The sequence below is a fragment of the Antennarius striatus genome, chromosome 23 (assembly GCF_040054535.1).
Source record: "Antennarius striatus isolate MH-2024 chromosome 23, ASM4005453v1, whole genome shotgun sequence".
Classification (NCBI taxonomy): Eukaryota; Metazoa; Chordata; class Actinopteri; order Lophiiformes; family Antennariidae; genus Antennarius; species Antennarius striatus.
The window spans coordinates 8,577,556-8,596,415 of NC_090798.1; the positions used below are offsets into that span (position 1 = coordinate 8,577,556).

At 42.8% G+C, this 18,860-nt stretch overlaps 1 protein-coding gene, 1 long non-coding RNA gene and 5 other non-coding genes across 10 annotated transcripts; all 7 read left to right on the forward strand.

Moving 5' to 3' along the window:
- Positions 1–1,978: 1,978 nt before the first annotated feature.
- On the forward strand, positions 1,979–11,236 carry sb:cb1058 (uncharacterized protein LOC394209 homolog). Of its 2 annotated transcripts, none has more exons than XM_068308205.1 (3): positions 1,979–2,072; positions 3,087–3,827; positions 8,238–11,236. In XM_068308205.1, exons 2-3 carry the CDS (start codon positions 3,183–3,185, stop codon positions 8,391–8,393), a joined length of 801 nt encoding a protein of 266 aa, XP_068164306.1. In that variant the 5' UTR covers positions 1,979–2,072; positions 3,087–3,182; the 3' UTR covers positions 8,394–11,236. The 2 variants fall into 2 exon arrangements, with proteins under 2 accessions (XP_068164306.1, XP_068164307.1); XM_068308206.1 differs by having other exon boundaries at positions 2,025–2,072; positions 3,091–3,827.
- A 2,949-nt stretch (positions 11,237–14,185) lies between these two features.
- On the forward strand, positions 14,186–18,225 carry LOC137590860 (uncharacterized). 3 transcript variants are annotated; one of them, XR_011034533.1, is made up of 11 exons: positions 14,186–14,208; positions 14,772–14,799; positions 15,016–15,044; positions 15,273–15,316; positions 15,506–15,545; positions 15,756–15,794; positions 16,045–16,092; positions 16,271–16,330; positions 16,632–16,695; positions 17,375–17,410; positions 17,587–18,225. It is a non-coding gene; the product is annotated as an uncharacterized lncRNA (long non-coding RNA). The 3 variants fall into 3 exon arrangements; XR_011034531.1 differs by lacking the exon at positions 14,186–14,208 and having other exon boundaries at positions 14,253–14,799; XR_011034532.1 differs by lacking the exon at positions 14,186–14,208 and having other exon boundaries at positions 14,253–14,799; positions 16,048–16,092.
- LOC137591023 (small nucleolar RNA SNORD29) lies at positions 15,847–15,911 on the forward strand. The gene has a single exon (XR_011034575.1). It is a non-coding gene; the product is annotated as a small nucleolar RNA SNORD29 (small nucleolar RNA).
- On the forward strand, positions 16,140–16,206 carry LOC137591024 (small nucleolar RNA SNORD30). The gene has a single exon (XR_011034577.1). It is a non-coding gene; the product is annotated as a small nucleolar RNA SNORD30 (small nucleolar RNA).
- LOC137591027 (small nucleolar RNA SNORD22) lies at positions 16,387–16,512 on the forward strand. The gene has a single exon (XR_011034580.1). It is a non-coding gene; the product is annotated as a small nucleolar RNA SNORD22 (small nucleolar RNA).
- LOC137591026 (small nucleolar RNA SNORD31) lies at positions 17,150–17,223 on the forward strand. The gene has a single exon (XR_011034579.1). It is a non-coding gene; the product is annotated as a small nucleolar RNA SNORD31 (small nucleolar RNA).
- LOC137591025 (small nucleolar RNA SNORD31) lies at positions 17,446–17,520 on the forward strand. The gene has a single exon (XR_011034578.1). It is a non-coding gene; the product is annotated as a small nucleolar RNA SNORD31 (small nucleolar RNA).
- Positions 18,226–18,860: the final 635 nt, after the last annotated feature.

An 18,860-nucleotide genomic window follows, 5' to 3' on the forward strand; every position in this document is an offset into this window, starting at 1 on the left:
CTGAAGATTACCTTTATAGCTATTAAAGCCTTACATCATTGGATGTACTAACTTGGATATCTGATCCAACTATAGCACCCGATCTGTAACTTGCCTCTGCTTGACAGTCGTCATGGCAACCTGCATCCCCCCATCAAATGTCGTCAATAATTACCCACTTGGGTGTGAATTGTTTAACCTCAACACAGCTGAAGGTTTTCAGGCCTGCTTGACTGACAGCTGGTACGCCCTCATCACCCAGCACCGTCTCACACACACACACGCAGCAGCTGACTCACTCTGACCGAATCCACACACACCTGGACATCAGACAACTGTGTCACCAGGAAGTTACTGTAACCTCCAAAATATCTTCAGCTGCACCAGCATGCCTAGACAAATGGATAAAAACCTTGTTTAGTGCATTAATGCATCGGTGTGTATGTGTTCTTGATGGTGCTGTCATGTGCAGTATTCTAACATGTACGTGTATGCAAGCCAGAATAACTTAAAAATATAAACAGATTATAACGCTATTGATAGTTATTATAGCTAATTCTTATACACACACATAGATCCTCCCAGCAGCAACCACTCCTGATTCCTCTCTGATCCTGATACTACAATCCAAAAGGAGGTTGTTATTAATCAAAGTTTATTGGTCTACAGTCTCACATTTTCCATTTACATGTAGCAACTTGTAAGTAAAGAGGATTCTGCAGGTATGACGACGTAGGACCTAAGTCAGAGGCATCTTTTCATTCTAATTGCAGAAAACTGGAGTTTAGTGAATGGCATCGATATTAGAAAATTAAAACCTGTAATGGAGGAATTTTGTTTTATAAGGATTTGTGAACACAATTTATTCTGAATTCTGACAAATTATAGGGCCACAATGCCAAAACAAAACAAAAAATCAAGACACAAGTTGTAATTTAGTGAGGATGAAATATTTAAAAGCCAAAAGTCATAACTGAGATGAGTTATAGATCAGTTTGTGGTAAATAGTCAGTCACGATTTTTCCCTTACAAAGCAATATGCTAATATTAAAAGGATGACATGCTCCCAATGACAGTAGAGAACACAGTGATATTGTTTGGTGTATCTGCTCAACAGTTTTATTCTTATGTAGATGACATAAATGTTTCTGTAATCCCAGACAGTGCGGGGTTTTTTTTAATAACAAGCAACTCCCTGGAAGGAACGACATGAATACAAGAAAAATAAATGTAGTCTGTAAGTCAGATTGTCAAACCGTGTTAAATTTATGACATATATTCATTCCCATTTTGTTTGTTTGCCTCCAACTTTGAAATGAAAGTTGATTTCTGCTCTTCAGCTCTGACAGATCAGGAAGTTCTTAGTCAATGACTAACTATGGTATCAGTTTAGGCTGTTTGCTTCTGGTGGTGAGACGTTCTGTGAGCTGAAGTGATGTTTGTCTGTGTGTGTGTGTGTGTGTGTGTGTGTGTGTGTGTGTGTGTGTGTGTGTGTGTGTGTGTGTGTGTGTGTGTGTGTGTTTGTGTGTGTTAGCAGGAATGTTTGTCCATTCTTCTGTTTGTGCTACGGATTTCAAATCAGCCCTTAATCTCTGAATAAATGTGTGTAAAGGGTGTAAAGGTGTGTGTGTGAGGTTCACCGAGAAAGAGTGAGTGAGAGTGCTTGCTATATGTGTGTGTTTGGGTGGGTGTGGGTGAGTGCTTGTGTGTGTGTGTGTGTGTGTGTGTGTGTGTGTGTGTGTGTGTGTGTGTGTGTGTGTGTGTGTGTGTGTGTGTGTGTGTGTGTGTGTGTGCAGTCTATTTGCTGTGGTGACGACAGAGCAGCAGATTGGAACAGGGTTTGTGACGTGTGTGTATGTGTGTGTGTGTGTGTGTGTGTGTGTGTGTGTGTGTGTGTGTGTGTGTGTGTGTGTGTGTGTGTGTGTGTGTGTGTGTGTGTGTGTGTGTGTGTGTGTGTGTGTGTGTGTGTGTGTGTGTGTGTGTGTGTGTGTGTGTGTGTGTGAGGACTCTCCTGAGTTTTGAGCTCCATTCACTCACACAGGAGAGCTGTTTCACTCCCGACACACACAGGAAGAGGACAACAGCGAGATCAGGTAAGAACTGCGACCCCCCCCCCCTAATAAGTTACTGCATTTTGTTCCTTTCTACACTGTAAGGGTTTTAAATCATTTTTATACTTATACAAGTTATTTTATAGATGGAAGAAAATTACATGTTACTTTCATCGCTTTCTTTTCACTAAGTGATTTAGCGCTCTTTTTCATCCTGTTTGTTCTTAACCCATTCACTCTTTTTCCGAACCGCTGTGTCCGCCGGAGCGGGTCACGGGGGGCTGGAGCCTGGGGGGGGCGTGAGGCAGGGGAAACTCTGGGCGCGATGCCTGTGCTCCTTCTTACACTTCAAAATAATTGATCACAGGGTGTTGGCCACCATTGAATTTTGTTTAAAAAATAAAAAACAAATATAATAACACCTCATACAACTATTGGGATTTTGCATATGCTTGTGGGTTTCTGTTGATTTTGTGAGTAATAATGCCAAAAATTTGCCTTACGTTTGTGTGTGGGATTGATTCAGTTAAACTGAACTTTCTTGCCAAAACTTTAAGATACGTTTTTGCAAAAATGTCGAAAGATTCATGTAGGATTGAACATTAATTTTTTTTCTTTAATTTTTGCTTGCTACAAATAAAGAATGCAAATGAAACATTCATCATCATCGTCATTATCATCATCATCATCATCAATACTGACTGTAGTCCAGGTGTCAAAGTCCGCGTCAGAGTGGACATCGTGTCTAAAGATTTGACATTCTGTTATCAGTCCTACCATGAAGTCATGTCGTGACAAACACACACACACAGACACACACACACACACACACACACACACACACACACACACACACACACACACACACACACACACACGCATACACAAATTCAAGAGAACTACTACTTTTTTTTGTTTCTTTATTTTTCTTTACCTCCTACACCTTTTCCACTTATGTAACTCTCTATGAGCCACTATGAATGAAGACGATTGTTTCTTTAAAACCAAAATTAAGGAAAATAAAATTTCTAATCTCTCTTACCTCCTATCTCCCAGACAGAACAAAACAAGGAGCTCTGAGGCACGAAAGCAAATACAAACAGCTCAATAAACAAGATAAAGAAAGACAGAAGATATACAAACTTAAAAAAAATGGCAATTGGCAAGAACTCCAGAAAAAGCTCTGTTCGGAGCTCCATGCGGGCTCCAAAGTTTCTGGACAAATCCAATGGCTTCTATGGTCGCCTTGACGAGCCTGAAGGTGGCCCGAAAGACGTTGAAGTGAGCAGAACTGACATGGGGGAAAACGTAGAGGTGGGTGTAGAGAGAGTGGAAGGAGTCCCAAGAGCAGATGAGACGGAAAAACCTGAGACGTCCGAGTATAATGAAGAAGTGATGGGGGATGATGGGGAGACTCTCCTCAGAAGGAAACCAAGCCGCCTCAGCAGTAGGTGGAGAAGAAGAAGCTCCAGGAAGAAGCAGAAGGAGGGAAGAGCTGAGGAGAACCAGAAGCCCAACCTGGAAAGTGAGGATCCAAGTGGGACACCCATCTCTGAGGGTACCGGGGTGATGATGGAGGTAAAGATGGAGAAGATGAAGGAGATGGATGGAGAGAATGAGAAGGAGCACCACACACTGGTTCACTTTGTGGTTCGGGAGGATGAGGATGACCAGGTGCTGATTAGAGACAAAAAGAGAGGGCGAGAAGACATGGGAGAGGAGGAGAGGAGAATGAAGAGAGAACAAGAGGAGGGGCTGAAAATGGTGAAGAGGGGTGCGGTGAAGAATTATGGCAAGGTGAGATGTCAGGAATATGAGAATCACTCTGTTTATATGCAAAGATTCTTTTGTTGTCTTCTGCTTTTTGTATGTTACATTAACATATTCACCACAGCTGGTTAAAGTTTAAGCTGCTCAGCCTTACATAACTGAGGCTAAAGTTCTCTGTTCACATCATCCACATACTTCATACGAGGCTATTAGTCACCATGGAAACTATCGCCTTAATAATAGACTGCCACCGAGGGTCAAGGTACAGCCACCATTAGAGCATGTCACAAACCCATTAGCTAACTTCCTTTGATGGGGTTTTCCTTGATGTCACATTTCATGAAATGAAAAATGAAGCAGTTTTGCTAACAGCCTCTTCAAGGGGTGTAAAAGTTGTGTGCCAAGATTGTCCTGTCCCTCAAAATCTTTTCCCCTGGGAAGACATACCTGTGCCTCCTTTATCACGTTTGATCAGTGGGGTGAAACATGCAGGGCTGACCCACCCACTGAACCCACACCATAAACATTCCACTGCTGTGAACCAATCAGCTTCCAGCCTCAGGATGATCTCACCAGCTTGTGTCTGCTTTCACTTGTGATGTTCAAAGAATACTTAAGCATTATATTAAAAATAAGTATAATGTTTCCACTCAGTCTACATACAGTAAGTGTTAGTTGAATACTCTTAAATGTCATTAAATCAACATTTAGTCCTCAAAATTGACCTAATTTAATACAACAGACTGATATTATTATTATCTCCACCGCGAGCTGCCACCTTATCGTGGTGGGAGAGTTTGAGTGCCCGAATGATCCCAGGAGATATGTTGTCGGGGGCTTGGCAAGCAGGTCCTGGATGATGGGCCAGACTAAAAGCAGTAGCAATACCCCTGTGACGAGTACAATATCAAGGACCGTGATGTTGCCCATTATGGCGTAACCGAGGCCCCACCCCGAAGCCAGGCCTGGGGTTGGTGCTCGTATGCGAGTGTCTGTAAGCCGGGCCTCTGCCCTCGGGGTCCGGCCGGGCTCAGGCCGACAGGACGACGTGGGCCTAACCCCCGGTGGAATCACCACCCGCCGAGGAAACTGCAGTGTGCAGTGTGAATTGGATGGCAGTCGTCAGAATGGTGCTTCACGACCCAATTCCCAGACAAAGAGTCTAGCTCTAGGGACATGGAATGTCACCTCACAGGGGAGAAAGGAGCCAGAGCTTGTGAGGGAGGTTGAGAGCACCGACTAGATATAGTCAGTCTCACCTCCACCTATAGTGTGGGCTCTGGAACCCAAACCCTTGAGAGGGGCTGGACTTTCCACTTTTCTGGTGTTGCCCAAGGTGAGAGGCAGCAGGCAGGTGTGGGCTTGCTTATAGCCCCACAGCTCTGTCATCAAATGTTGGAGTTCACCCAGGTGAATGAGAGGGTTACGTCCCTGCACCTTCGGGCTGGGCACAGGTGTCTCACTGTTGTATCGGCCTACGTGTCAAACAGCAGTGCGGAATACCTTTTTGGTCCCTGGGAGGGACACTGAATGGTGCTCCGATTGGGGACTCCATGGTTCTCCTCGGGGACTTCAATGTGGGCAATGACAGTGAGACCTGGAAAGGGGTCATTGGGATGAACGGCCTCCCCGATCTGAACACAAGTGGTGTTCTGTTGGACTTCTGTGCTAGTCACAGTTTGTCCATAACAAACACCTTGTTAACCACATGGATGTCCATAAGTGCACATGGCACCAGGACACTCTTGGCCGGATGTCGATAATCGACTTTGTTGTCGTATCATCAAACCTCTGACCGCGTGTGTTGGACTCTTGGGTGAAGAGAGGGGCAGAGTTGTCAACCGATCACCACCTGGTGGTGAGCTGGATCCACTGGCAGAGCAGGGGGCCGGACAGACTAAGTAGGCCCAAATGTATTTTGAGAGTCTGTTGGGAAAGTCTGGCAGAACCCTCTGTCAGTGAGGTCTTCAACTCCTACCTCCGGGAGAGCTTCTCTCAGATCCCGCAGGAGGCTAGGGGGGGCTTGGCAAGCAGCCCTTGTCGAAGCAGCTGCTTGGAGCTGTGGTTGCAAGGTCTCTGGTGCCTGTCGCGGCGGTAACCCCCAAACCCAGTGGTGGACACCGGAAGAAAGGTGTGCCGTCAAGCTGAAGAAGGAGTCCTATCAAACCATACTGAATTGTAGGACTACGGAGGCAGCTGACAGGTACAGGCAGGCCAGGTGTACTGCAGCTCGTGCTGTCGCAGAGGCAAAACTCTGGTCTGGGAGAAGGTCGGGCAGGCCATGAGTGAGGCCTATCGGCCTCAGGAGGGGAAAGCGGTGCACAGCTAGCACTGTTTACAGTAGAGGCGGAGAGCTGTTGACCTTGCCGAAGATATTGTCGGGTGGTGGAAAGAATACTCCGAGGATCTCCTCAATCCTGCTACCTTTGTCTTACACAGAGGAAGGAGAGGCTGAGGTCTCAGAGGGGGACTCGTTCATCACCCAAGCTGAAGTCACTGAGGTGGTTGACAAACTCCTTGGTGGCAAAGCACCGGGGGTGGATGAGATTCATCCTGAGTATCTCAAATCTCTGGATGTGCAGGGACTGTCATGGTTGACATGTCTCTGTAACATCGCATGGTAGTCGGGGACAATACCTCTGGATTGGCAGACCGGGGCAGTGGTCCCTTTTTTCAAAAAGGGGGACCAAAAGGTGTGTTCCAACTATAGGGGGATCACACTCCTCAGCCTCCCAGGGAAAGTCTATTCCAGGGTACTGGAGAGGAGGATTAGACCTATAGTCGAACCGCAGATTCAGGAGGAACAATACAGTTTTCGTCCCGGTCGCGGAACACTGAACCAGCTCTACACTCTCCATCAAGTGTTCGAGGGTTCATGGGAGTTTGCCCAACCATGTGTTTTGTGGATCTGGAGAAGTCTTTCGACTGTGTCCCTCATGGTATCTTGTTGGGAGTGCTTCGGGAGTATGGGACTTGGGGCCCTTAGCTGAGGGCTGTCCGGTCCCTGTATGTGTGACCGAAGCCAGAGCTCGGTTCGCATTGCCGGCAGTAAGTCAGACGTGTTCAAGGTGCATGTTGGACTCCAGCAGGGCTGCCCTCTATCACCGGTTCTGTTCATAATCTTCATGGACAGAATCTGTAGGTGCAGTCAGGATCCGGAGAGAGTCCAGTTTGGGGACCAAAGGATTTCATCTCTGCTTTTTGCAGACAATGTTGTCCTGTTGGCCTCATCAAACGTGGACCTTCAGCGTGCACTGGGACGGTTTGCAGCTGAGTGTGAGGTAGTGGGATGAGGATCAGCACCTCTAAATCCGATGCCATTGTTCTTGACCAGAAAAGGGTGGTGTGCCCTCTTCAGGTCGGTGGAGAGTGTTTGCCCCAAGTGGAGGAGTTTAATTATCTTATTCATGAGTAAGGGAAGGATGGAACATGAGATTGACAGACGGAACAGTGCAGCTTCCACAGTGTGGTTGCTGTATTGGTCTGTCGTGATGAAGAAGGAGACGAAGCTCTCAATTTACCAGTCAATCTACGTTCCTACTATCACCTATGGTCATGAGCTTTGGGTCATGATCGAAATGACAAGATCCCGGATACAAGCGGCTGAAATTAGTTTTCTTCATGGAGTGGCTGGGTGCACCCTTTGAGATAGGGTGAGGAGCTTAGTCACCAGGGAGGAGCTCGTAGTAGAGCCGCTGCTCCTTCGCCTCAAGCGTAACCAGCTGAGGTGGTTCGGGCATCTGTTTCAGATGTATCCTGGATGCCTCCCTGGGGAGGTGTTCTGGGCATGTCTTAAATGGAAGAGACCTCGGGGAAGACCTAGGACACGCTGGAGAGCCTATGTCTCTTGGCTGGCCTAGGAACGAGGAGGAGTTGTCTGGGGAGAGGGAAGTATGGGCATCCCTCCTGAGACTGTTGCCCCCGCGACCCGGGCCCCAGATAAGAGGTTGAAAATGAATGTATGGAGACTGATATTATAGCTGTAAAACTTTTAAAACAATATTTTCATCAGTTTGAATCAGCTTTAACTTGAGATACTGTACTTTTTTTTGTCAATAACAAAAAAGGTGAAGTGTGGTTTTCTAATGAACTCCAACCTAGTTTCAGTTCAAATCAGGTCAGCTGATGATGTGTTTTCCACAGGGTAGATATTTCAATATAATCAAAAGAGTGTAGATAATACATTTGAAAATCAATAAAGATAACTGCACAAACATTCACAGACATTTTGTGAGAGACGTCGAGGTGAAGAAGGAGTCCTATCAAACCATACTGAGGATGAATAAAAACAATTTTCTGTAGTTTCCTGAACAAACCTGGTGGACGTTTAAATCTGTTGCTGTCATTTCTGATCCATGTGAAGCGATTGTTGTCATGGCAACCATGATGACCTGTTTCAGATCACATTTGTGAATTGCAAGTTTCTTCTCGTTTCAGACCTTGGACCGAGCCTTTCGTCGCGGCTGGGAGGCCTTCATCACCAACCTTTACAGCGTCACACTCGTGCCTGTGACATCATCCTCAATGTCGTCTTCCTCGCCTTCATCAAAGCAGAAAATGCAACACAAATCTGTGTTGGCTGAGTTTCAATAGAAGTGAAGAGCCACACGGATATAAATGTGAACTCCTTAGTATTTATATAAATGTCTTTATTCACGGTGGATGAACTTGATGTAAGAAATTAATCTTGACACCAGTGAGGACATTTAAAGGTCATTTACATGATTGTATGAAGATTCACATCATATAGATAACATTAATATAGTAAATGAAATGTTTCAATGCAGAGCAAATGAGATCTTTTTCTTTTAATCATCAGTCATCTATATAAATATATTTAAGTTAATATCAGTTACTCAAATATTTTCTAACTTATCTGATCATAGTTCATTAATTTGTTTATTTAAATGTTAATATATTGTATCTCATGAGCTGAAGGAGGGGAGCTGTTGATTTAACAGTAGTCATGTGACTAAGTTCAGCTGCGTCTTAAATAAATCTGCTATGTTGTTAATTTCATATTATATCCAGTCCACTATTACGAGCTTGAAGCACAAATAATCTTTGGTTTAATACCATGAAACTGGAATTGTTGATGTGTAGCCAAATACATTCAACATTTTCATTTGCAATGCAATGACTAAATAGTGGACTTTACCTCTGTATGTAATCACATTTATTTTATGTTAGTCGGTTCCTGGCTGCTAGTTTGTCAGTGATTGAGAGATGACCTTCATGTTTCACCGTGTGTTCTAGTAAATGAACCTGGAAAGACATGCAAGCATCTTTAAAGTAATGGAACTGATTTTTATAGCTTCATTATCCTGCAAATTACATTTAAAATTAAATTTTAAAAAATTACAATTAATTGAAACAATTAAAAAATCAGCACTAAAGACAGTAATACTGTATTTATATTTTTTGATTGAGCCACACATTTTGTAGACTTATGTACTGTATATTGTCATTTCACAGGAAAGGTTTTAGTTACTGTACTGTACTTCAAAAGCTCAGTTGTTATCACTGTCAAACAAAATGATAATTATTCAGGAATTATGCATTAATATTTACAATGGCCTTGGAGTAATTTCCTGTTATCCATGATTCATTTGGTGTTTCTATTACCTCCTGCCTACCCAGTAACTGTTGTTGATATTTTTAATATTTTTGAAAAATCTTTTTGTATCTTAATCAAAGTTTCTGAAGTCAGAAACGAATAAAGATTAATATATTTACATGTTAAAAAATATTATCTCATTTATAATTGATTATGTCAGAAATGTTATTATGGATGACTTCTAATGAATGATATATAAAACAAGTTTTTGTACAATCATATGAATATACTAAAGTAATAATTCTGAAGGGCCACAACTTCAATTTTAACACTTTAACTAATAATTGTGTGATAAAATGTGATTATTAACTCCATTAGGGTTATACTTCCAACACTGCCTATTTGTAGAAGAAGAGCAAACAGCAATCAAAACTTCATGAAACTTGTGAGGTTGGATAGTTAATTAATAGTATTTTGAATGTTTAGCTTGTTTGAAAGCAACTGGAGAGCTTTGGATTCTGTGAAATAACCCTGCAGTTTTAGTTTAAAATGATGAGAACAAAATTTTTTCATTTGAAAAGAAGAAAATTCTGTGAATGTGAAAATGTGTTTTTATTTACATATTCATTTACTTTTATTTTTATTTCATCTATACTAACCAGGTAAGCCATGTGATTTATACACTTCTTGATAAGATTTTAACACTTACACCCAAATTATCATAGGGTCAGCAAATTGAAGTTTATGCTTTAAATTGAGAAAATATTTAGACATCATAACCTGAGAACTTGAGCTGTTTTGTTTTCCTTTCTATTATGCCATCTTGTGGACATCTAATATAATTTTAAAGGACGTTACGTAGTCCAAATACCCAGGTAGACTTTCTTCAGGGCAGCGTGGCGGTGCAGTGAGTGTTGCTGTTGTCTTCTACCTCTCTGTTCTCCCCGTGTCTGTCTGGGCTCTCTCCTCCCACTTCTAAAAGCATGCAGCTTGTGTGAACTGGTCAGTCTTAGTTGACCGAAAATGTGCTTGAGTTGGTGCTGGAGACTTGTCCAGGGTGTACCCTGCTTTTTGCCTGATGTCATCTGATGTCTCTAGTAAACCTGTGTTCTGTGATTTGTATAAGCATTTTCTGTAAATATGTCTTTAGTTTTTATTAGTTTTTTTATGAGCCATAAGTTATGGGAAAGAGTAGTTGAAGCTAGACTAAGGGCAGCAGAAGGCATTTGTGAGCAGCAGTACAGTTTCATGCCAAAAAAGAGTACTACAGCCCACCAGTACCACCCCTCAACTGTCCATCGGCTGGGGTCCTGCTTCCTTTCTTCCTCCGTGCCGCCATACAGTTATCCACACAGCTGTAATTGTGCCTTGACTTTAGCAACCTTAACCATATTGATACTGTCTCTATCTGGCCTATCTGTCACTCTCTCTCTGTCTCTCTCTCTCTCTGATGCTGTTCTTATCTTCCTTTGATTTCTTTTCCACCCAACCGGTCGAGGCGGATGGCCGCCCAAAAGAGTCTGGGTCCTGCCCGGAGTTTCTTCCTCATCGAGGGAGTTTTTCCCTGCCACTGTCGCTTATGCTTGCTCTGGAGGGTTCAGTTGGGTTTCTCTGTCTGTTAAAGCGCTTTGAAATGTCTGCTGTCATGATTAAGCGCTATATAAATAAAACTTGATTGATTGAGAGATGCAGTTTTTGCTTTGAAGAAGAAGAAGTAAAGAGAAGGCCAGAGGGAGCTGCACTGTGTTTTTGTAGATCTGGAGAAAGCTTATGACAGAGTGCCCAGAGAGGTACTGTGGTATTGTATGAAGAAGTCTGGAGTGGCAGAGAAGTATGTTAGAGCGGTGCAAGACATGTATGAGGACTGTAAGACAGTGGTGAGGTGTGCTATCGGTGTGAAGAGGACTTCAAGGTGGAAGTGGGACTGCATCAAGGATCAGCTCTGAGCCCCTTCTTGTTCGCTATGGTGATGGAGAGGCTGACAGACGAGGTTAGACAGGAATCTCCATGGACTATGATGTTTGCAGATGACATTGTGATCTGTAGTGAGAGCAGGGAAGAGGTGGAGGGGAAGCTAGAGAGGTGGAGGTTTGTCCTGGAAAGGAGAGGAATGAAGGTTAGCCGCAGTAAGACAGAGTACATGTGTGTGAATGAGAAGGACCCAAGTGGAAGAGTGAGGTTACATCAAGAAGAAATCAAGAAGGTGGAGGATTTTAAGTACCAAGGGTCAACAGTCCAGAGCAATGGAGAGTGTGGAAAAGAGGTGAAGAAGCGTGTACAGGCAGGATGGAATGGGTGGAGAAAAGTGTCAGGTGTGATGTGTGATAGAGTTTCAGCTAAAATGTAAGGAAAGGTGTACAACACTGTGGTGAGACCAGCGATGTTGTTTGGTCTAGAGACAGTGTCACTGAAGAAAAGACAGGAGACATTACACGCTCTATCAACATCCTCTAAGCAAATACTGCATCTGTAGTACTCTTTTTTGGTATGAAACCATACTGCTGCTCACAAATGTTCACTTCTGCCCTTACTGTCCAACATGGCATACAAGTCATCATTAGCCCCTTGTTTGGCCTTTGCTACCTCTACCTTCACCTTACACTGCATCTCCCTGTACTCCGGTCTACTCTCCTCAGTCCTCTCAGTGTCCCACTTCCTCTTAGCTAACCTCTTTCTCTGTACGCACTCCTGTACCTCCTCATTCCACCACCAAGTCTCCTTATCTACTTTCCTTCCAGATGACACACCAAGTACTCTCTTACCTGTATCCCTGATCACATTAGCTGTAGTTGTCCAGTCATCTGGAAGTACCTCCTACCACCCAGAGCCTGTCTTAACTCCTTCCTAAAAGTCATGCAACACTCTTCCTTTTTTAGCTTCCACCATTTCGTCTTCTGCTCTGTCTTTGCCCTCTTCAACTTCCTCACCACCAGAGTCATCCTACACACCACCATCCTATGCTGTTTGGCTACACTCTCACCTACCACTACTTTTCAGTCACTAATCTCCTTCAGGTTACACCGTCTACACAAGATGTAGTCTAGCTGTGTGCTCCTACCTCCACTCTTATAGGTCACTTTATGTTCCTGCCTCTTCTGGAAGAAAGTATTCACTACAGCCATTTTCCATCCTTTTTGCAAAGTCAACTACCATCTGTCCTTCTGCGTTCCTCTCCTGGATACCAAACCTGCCCATCACTTCCTCATCACCTCTGTTACCTGCACCAACATGTCCATTGAAGTCTGCACCAATGACAACTCTCTCACTTCTAGGTATACTCTGCATCACTTCATCAAAGTCCAACCAGAATTTCTCCTTCTCCTCCAGCTCACATCCTACCTGTGGAGCATACCCGCTAACAACATTGAACATCACACCTTCCATTTCTAGCTTCAGACTCATCACTCTATTTGACACTCTTTTTACCTCCAGGACATTCCTAACAAACTCCTCCTTGAACATAACTCCTACTCCATTTCTCTTCCCATCTACACCATGATAGAACAACTTGAACCCTGCTCCTAAACTTCTATCCTTGCTACCTTTCCACCTGGTCTCCTGGACACACAGTATGTCTACCTTCCTCCTCTGCATCATGTCAACCAACTCTCTACTTTTTCCTGTCATAGTTCCAACATTCAGCGTCCCTACTCTTAGTCCTATTCTCTTGGCACTCCTCTTCTCTTTCTTCGTGCGAACGCACTCTCCTTCTTCGACCAACAGTAATCCAATTTCCACCAGCGACCTGTAGGTCAACAGCGCCGATGGCGGTCGTTGTTAACCCGTCCTCGACCGATCCAGTGTGAAAGTCACAGGTTTGATTCGCATCTTTGATTTGGCAAAAGTTTTACGCCAGATGCCCTTCTTGACACAACCCTCTGTATTTATCCGGGCTTGGGACCAGCACAATAAGACACTGGCTTGTGCCCTCTTGCGGCTACATTGCTGTTGACCTACAGGGTGCCGGTGGAATTTGGACTACTGTTGGTTCCTGAAGAAGAAGGAGAGGAGGAAAGTGTGTTCGTAGGAAGAGAGAGAAGACATGGTTAGATGGAGGAACTGATTCGCTGTGGTGACCCCTGAAGGGATCCCTCTTTGGGTAGTCAGTAGGACAGGGTTCAGGACTGTTACCTCACAGCAAGAAGGTCATGGTTTCAAATCCCAGCATTCTCATCATGGTCTTTCTGTGTAGAGTTTGCATGATCTCTTCACGTCTGGATAGGTTTCCCCACCATTAAAAAAAGACCCATGCATCTCAGGAACGTTAGATTATGTTGGCCCATTACGGCAGCACTAGGACTAACTCACTATGCTTGCCTGATGATTTTGTGTCACAAGATGTATGTTAATATGTATATGTTACATATGTTAATATGTATGTATTTTCTACGGTATTATGTATGTATGAACAACCCCCCCCCCCTTCTGCTGCCGCAATCACGCTAATTTCCCCACTAATAAAGGTCTATCTTATCTCTCTTATCTTATCATGACACTAAAGCTTGTTCTTCTAAATGCTGGCATGCATTAACAGCTTTATTTGTCAAATATTTCCAACCCTTAAAGTCGTTCATTTAAAGGCTTCCTTTCGTGGATGTACTGTACTGTATTTTGAATCTTCTTCAGGTTAAGGTCTTCTCCACTTTTCCACTCAGCCTCTGAATGACTTGTTCAGTTAGTCTTGGTTTGGCTAGTTAGGTTGAGGTACGGAGAGCGGTGATTGGCTAGAGTTATCAAGGCAAGCCAATGAAAGGCGGAGTAAGGCGGGTCACGAGTGGGAGGAACCTTCAGGCAGGGTATAATAGAGTCGGACCATTTTATTCGTCCACTTCCGAATTTGGTCTGTTGAAGGTAAGAACTGAAGCTGTGTGTGTGTCAGTGTCATTTAGCTGTGTCAATTTATTAAGGTTATTTGTATTAAGTTATATAATATAAAGACCTAGCTGTGAAGCTGTGACAGTCAATCAGTCGCTGAACTTCACCCATTAGTGTTTTTTAACTTGATTTAAACGGGCAACTCGTAATCCGAGCAGGCCACAATCCTTTACCATCCGCCATAGAAACGTAATAATTTCATTTTTTCAATCTTACAAACGTTATTGAAAAGAAGTTACTGAAATGCTCAATGCAGAATTTGTTGGAAATCGTGATGAATTCGTGCTTAAATCAACTTTCATGGCGGCTGCTGCTTGTGCTGCGGCTGCAGTGTCTCTCAGTGATGAAACTTCTCACAGACCTGTACTGAATGACTGTGATTGCACTTAAACGTTCTGATGAGCGACACTTTTTGTTATAAGAATGAAATTAACAAACTTTTGTTTGGAGCGTGCTGTATGGCGCGGTCACGTGTCGACCAACGTGGTTAATCTGCTAGCGTTAGCATGCTAATGCAGTAGTTTCTCCTTGTTCTGCAGATAAACTTGGTGACTACTGGCTGCAAAGGTAATAAGCAAATTATAAAAGTTGTCAACTATGCCTCTTATAAATTTTAAGGAACTGAGTGATTTTGTGCTACAGTGATGACCAATTTGAACTCTCTCACTGATTGACTTGTGAAGAAGCTAATACCTTAAAATACCTTACTGAGTAGCATGGTGCTAATGGAGTGTACCACGTCTGAATTTGCCCTGATAACCCATACCATTTTTTCCCCCTCAGATGTCAGACCGTTGTGAAAGTCTACGCAGGTGAATAAATTATTCTATATTTCAGTAGATTTTGTGCTGTTGTGGTTTTAGTCTTGGGGCTCAGTGCTGCAGTGATGAATTGCTGAACTCTCTCTTACTGAATCATCCTTTTGAAGAAACTGCTTTACCAGATTCTGAGTACCACATGGGCTACGTCGCATTCGCATTAGGTGACAATAGATGTGGTTAACGTCTTTTGTAAAAATGACAACTGTTCTTGTTCTTTAGAGTCCCAAGGTCAAAAATGAAGAAAGATAAAAGGACATAAGCCGGTGAGCTTGAATTATAATTGACTTGCATACTTTAACAATGGGCCATAAGTGATGAATTCATAAATAGACAAGCATATGCCTGATTATTGTGATGCTATATTGTGAATCTGAGCCCTTAAATCCCACAACCAACTAGATTAACACAGTAGTGGCATCAGTTCATGGCTAACAATGTGTTTATCTTTTTAGATTCTTCTGGAACATCCTCATTTGTGGAATGATCTGAAAGGTAAGGCATATTTCCTGTGACATTCAGCCCTAGGGTATAAATGATTAGTCATTTGCCTGTTTGAAAGGATGAAATGGGTCCAAACCCATCAAACACTTGGACGACTCATGTCAAATGGCAGATTGTCACCAAAGCCCTGATCAAACTCTGAATCCTGGTGTCACAGAAGAGATTGAATGAAACGCCTCTAAAGTGTCCTTTCCTTTGCAGAGCAGCGATGAAGATGAGTGCAGCCGCTGGGTTTGGTTGGTGAGTTTTCCATTTTTTAAATTGCATTCAGAGCTCATCAGTGGTAATGCAGTTCCGTTGATGATGATACTTAGCTCACTTTGACCCAATGTGAAACGACACGAACATCTGAGAAACTGTTTTTATCAGATTGATTTGCATTTGAAACTGCGTGGCTAGTTTCTCACGCTAGCTTTTAGATGCCAGTTATTTTTACTAATGCTGATTCAGTTCAAATGTGTGTATTAAGTGCTTTGTTGTAACTATCCAGCAGATGTGAGCTGCTGCTTCAGCAGGATGTAGGAGCTCCAAGGTGAAGGTAAGTTGTCACGACTACGACACCTTTACCTGATTCCCAGACCTGTTGAAAATGATGATTATTCGGAATCTCGTTCGTCTGAACTGCTGTTGAGAAATGGAATATCTGACATTGCTGGTCAACATTATTGATATGAACCCTGTTAGAATTTGTGCTGATTCATGCTTACTTGTTCCAGGCGTTTGGGCATCAACGGATGAAGATGTCCTCTCCCCTGAATGGACGTTTGTCCAGCTGGGTGAGTCCTCAGTACGTTACCTGACACGAAGCTTATTGTAAGCGCCTGAAGTGTTTCCTTCATGATGACACTCGCAGACGTCTTACGCCCTATGTCAATTCCAGAACCTGAAAAGGTGAACCCACTGGTTTGCTAGGGCAACAAGGGGAAGACCCGTTGGGGTTACCAACAGTCTGAATGGAAATGAGGCAGAAGTGTCATTAGGATGTTTTCATAGACTAGATTTACTGAATTCAGTTTCACTAATTCTTTGCACCAGCATGTAAGTAAACTGTTAATCCTGATTTGTTTTTTCTTAAAGCTTGCAAAACGAGGCTGAAGTCAAAGCTGTTGGTCTGAATCATCTGAGCATATCAAGAGTTAATGTGAGCATCTTTTTGGTCTGTTCATGTACTAGAAGTAATAAGTCTTATTACCACCCCAGTCTGACAATTCGTGATTGGTATTCTCCTCTGATCCTAGAACAGTTAAATCATGATTGGCAACATTTTCAAACCAGCTTTACGAGTAACTTTATTGCAGGTTTGAAGTCATGTGACCCGGGTGTTGGGAACAGCAGACAAGATTGCTTCAGATAAAATAACCATTAGAGAAGTGACTTGATCCTCCGGAATCCAAATCCTTCCATTTACTGTGTTTTTGCTGCTCAGTATCTCTTGACAAGCCTTCTATACTGAAAGCATTTCAATTTGGTTAAATCAGGGAATTGTTTTTCAAACAAAACAAGTTTTAAGATTTTGTCCTTAACTAATCCCTACTTGATATTTCTTAACAGGAAACTGGTTGATAATACTCCATTGAGTAACTTTTAATGTCATAACTTGAAGTGATGAGGTCATTTTACCGCCCCAGTCTGAAAACTCATGACTGATTGGTATCCCCTCTGATCATATAAAATGGTTTAAGCTAATCAAACTTTAGTTGTCCTTATCATTTACAAAATCAGCTGGAACTAGTTGAATTCTAAAGATTAACTTAGACAAATAAGAGTTGAGATACTTTGAAGTTGGGTTAAACTCAAACTGATGCCTCCTTGTGTTTCAGGTCTGCCATCATGCAGTCACAAGGTCCTGACCTCTGGTGAGTGTCTGAATGTGGAAGTGGTTTCCCAGAATATTAGAAGTGATGAGTTTCTTATTACCGCCCCAGTCTGAAGATTCATGACTGATTGGTATCCCCTCTGATCTACTACACATAAAACTTAAATATTGACACTGTTTTCCCCTCGTTCTGAAAATCCATGTCTTCCTTTTCAGATCACTACGTCAGATATCCAACCTCTACACGCTGATCCAAAGTTGTTTAAGTCGATCCACTGGACTTAAGACTTTCCTGAAGATGTTTTCACCTCTCATCCAAGAAGCTTTGTCATCCTCAAGTATTAACTTGAGACAAATGAGATGCCTTCAAATCAGTGTTTTCTCGGTCATACACAAGAAGCAGGTTGCTGGGGCTCATCTCCATGGTAATTTATGCTTGACTGCTCACCTGGTCTGGAGAAGGTCATGTTAGAGTTGAGATTGCTGATTGTTCAGGAGCAGGGCCTGCTGACCAGTTTGGGGATGACATCACCCTTTGAGGAGGCTTCCTCTAATCGTGCTCAGACTGTGAGTCCCTCTTAACTGCAGGACCATCCAAACTAGGAGAAACTTCTATAAGAACATCTAAGAAATGTTTTCATCTGGACTGTCGTCTGCATGAGCCACATGTGGCCAATGACTCGAATTTTGCAATCGATTATAGAAAGTAAACATTTACATCATTTCACTGTTGGAAAATACCTCATTTCACAATGTTTGTCTATATGCCAGTATATGTGTGGCTTAGTCTCATGTGGCTAATCAGTGACGTGCCTAACCATCATGGAATAAATAAATTGGTTATATATAGATATATACAGTGGTGTGTATTGTTATTTTGTCAAATGTCACCAATTTTGTCATTTTTACTCGATTGCTGAATTTTCATTTACTGCTGAGAGACCTGTGATGAGGCGCCAGCCGAGTCGCACCATGGATTGCGCAATCATTCGGCTAGCTGTGCCTGCATGCGATACAGTGAGACCATAAACATCTAAATTTTTTTGATGCTTCTGAGAAAACTGCATGGACTTCATTTACAAGTAAACGTAACAAACATGTAGGTGACAACAATGTTTTTTTTAATCAAACATGATTATTTGTTACAATTTGCATGTGTAAATCTGCCCTGACACAAAACCCACTCACTATTCCTAATTAAATGGTGAATAAGTTCCACTGTGCGTTCATATGTTTGTAAATGTAAGGATGAAATCAGTGCCTCACCAGCCATGAACACCGCATGTCACTGAAGCCAATAAGCGTTAAAACTTTTTTTATGGGTATGGTTTATGTTGATGTGCTCTATAGTCAAATACAGTGAATTAGTTGCTGTGTTTATCATGTCACATCTTTATGAACCCCCCTCTGCTGCCACAATTTCGTGAATTTCCCCACTGTGGGACTAAGCTAAATTAAAAAGAACCACATTACCCTTATTGTGTGTGGAC

Excerpts from the sequence above, each read along its gene's own strand:
- sb:cb1058 (XM_068308205.1), top strand. The coding sequence starts at position 3,183 with ATGGCAATTGGCAAGAACTCCAGAAAAAGCTCTGTTCGGAGCTCCATG. Across the intron at positions 3,828-8,237 it reads CGGTGAAGAATTATGGCAAG|ACCTTGGACCGAGCCTTTCG; the intron begins GTGAGATGTCAG and ends TTCTCGTTTCAG.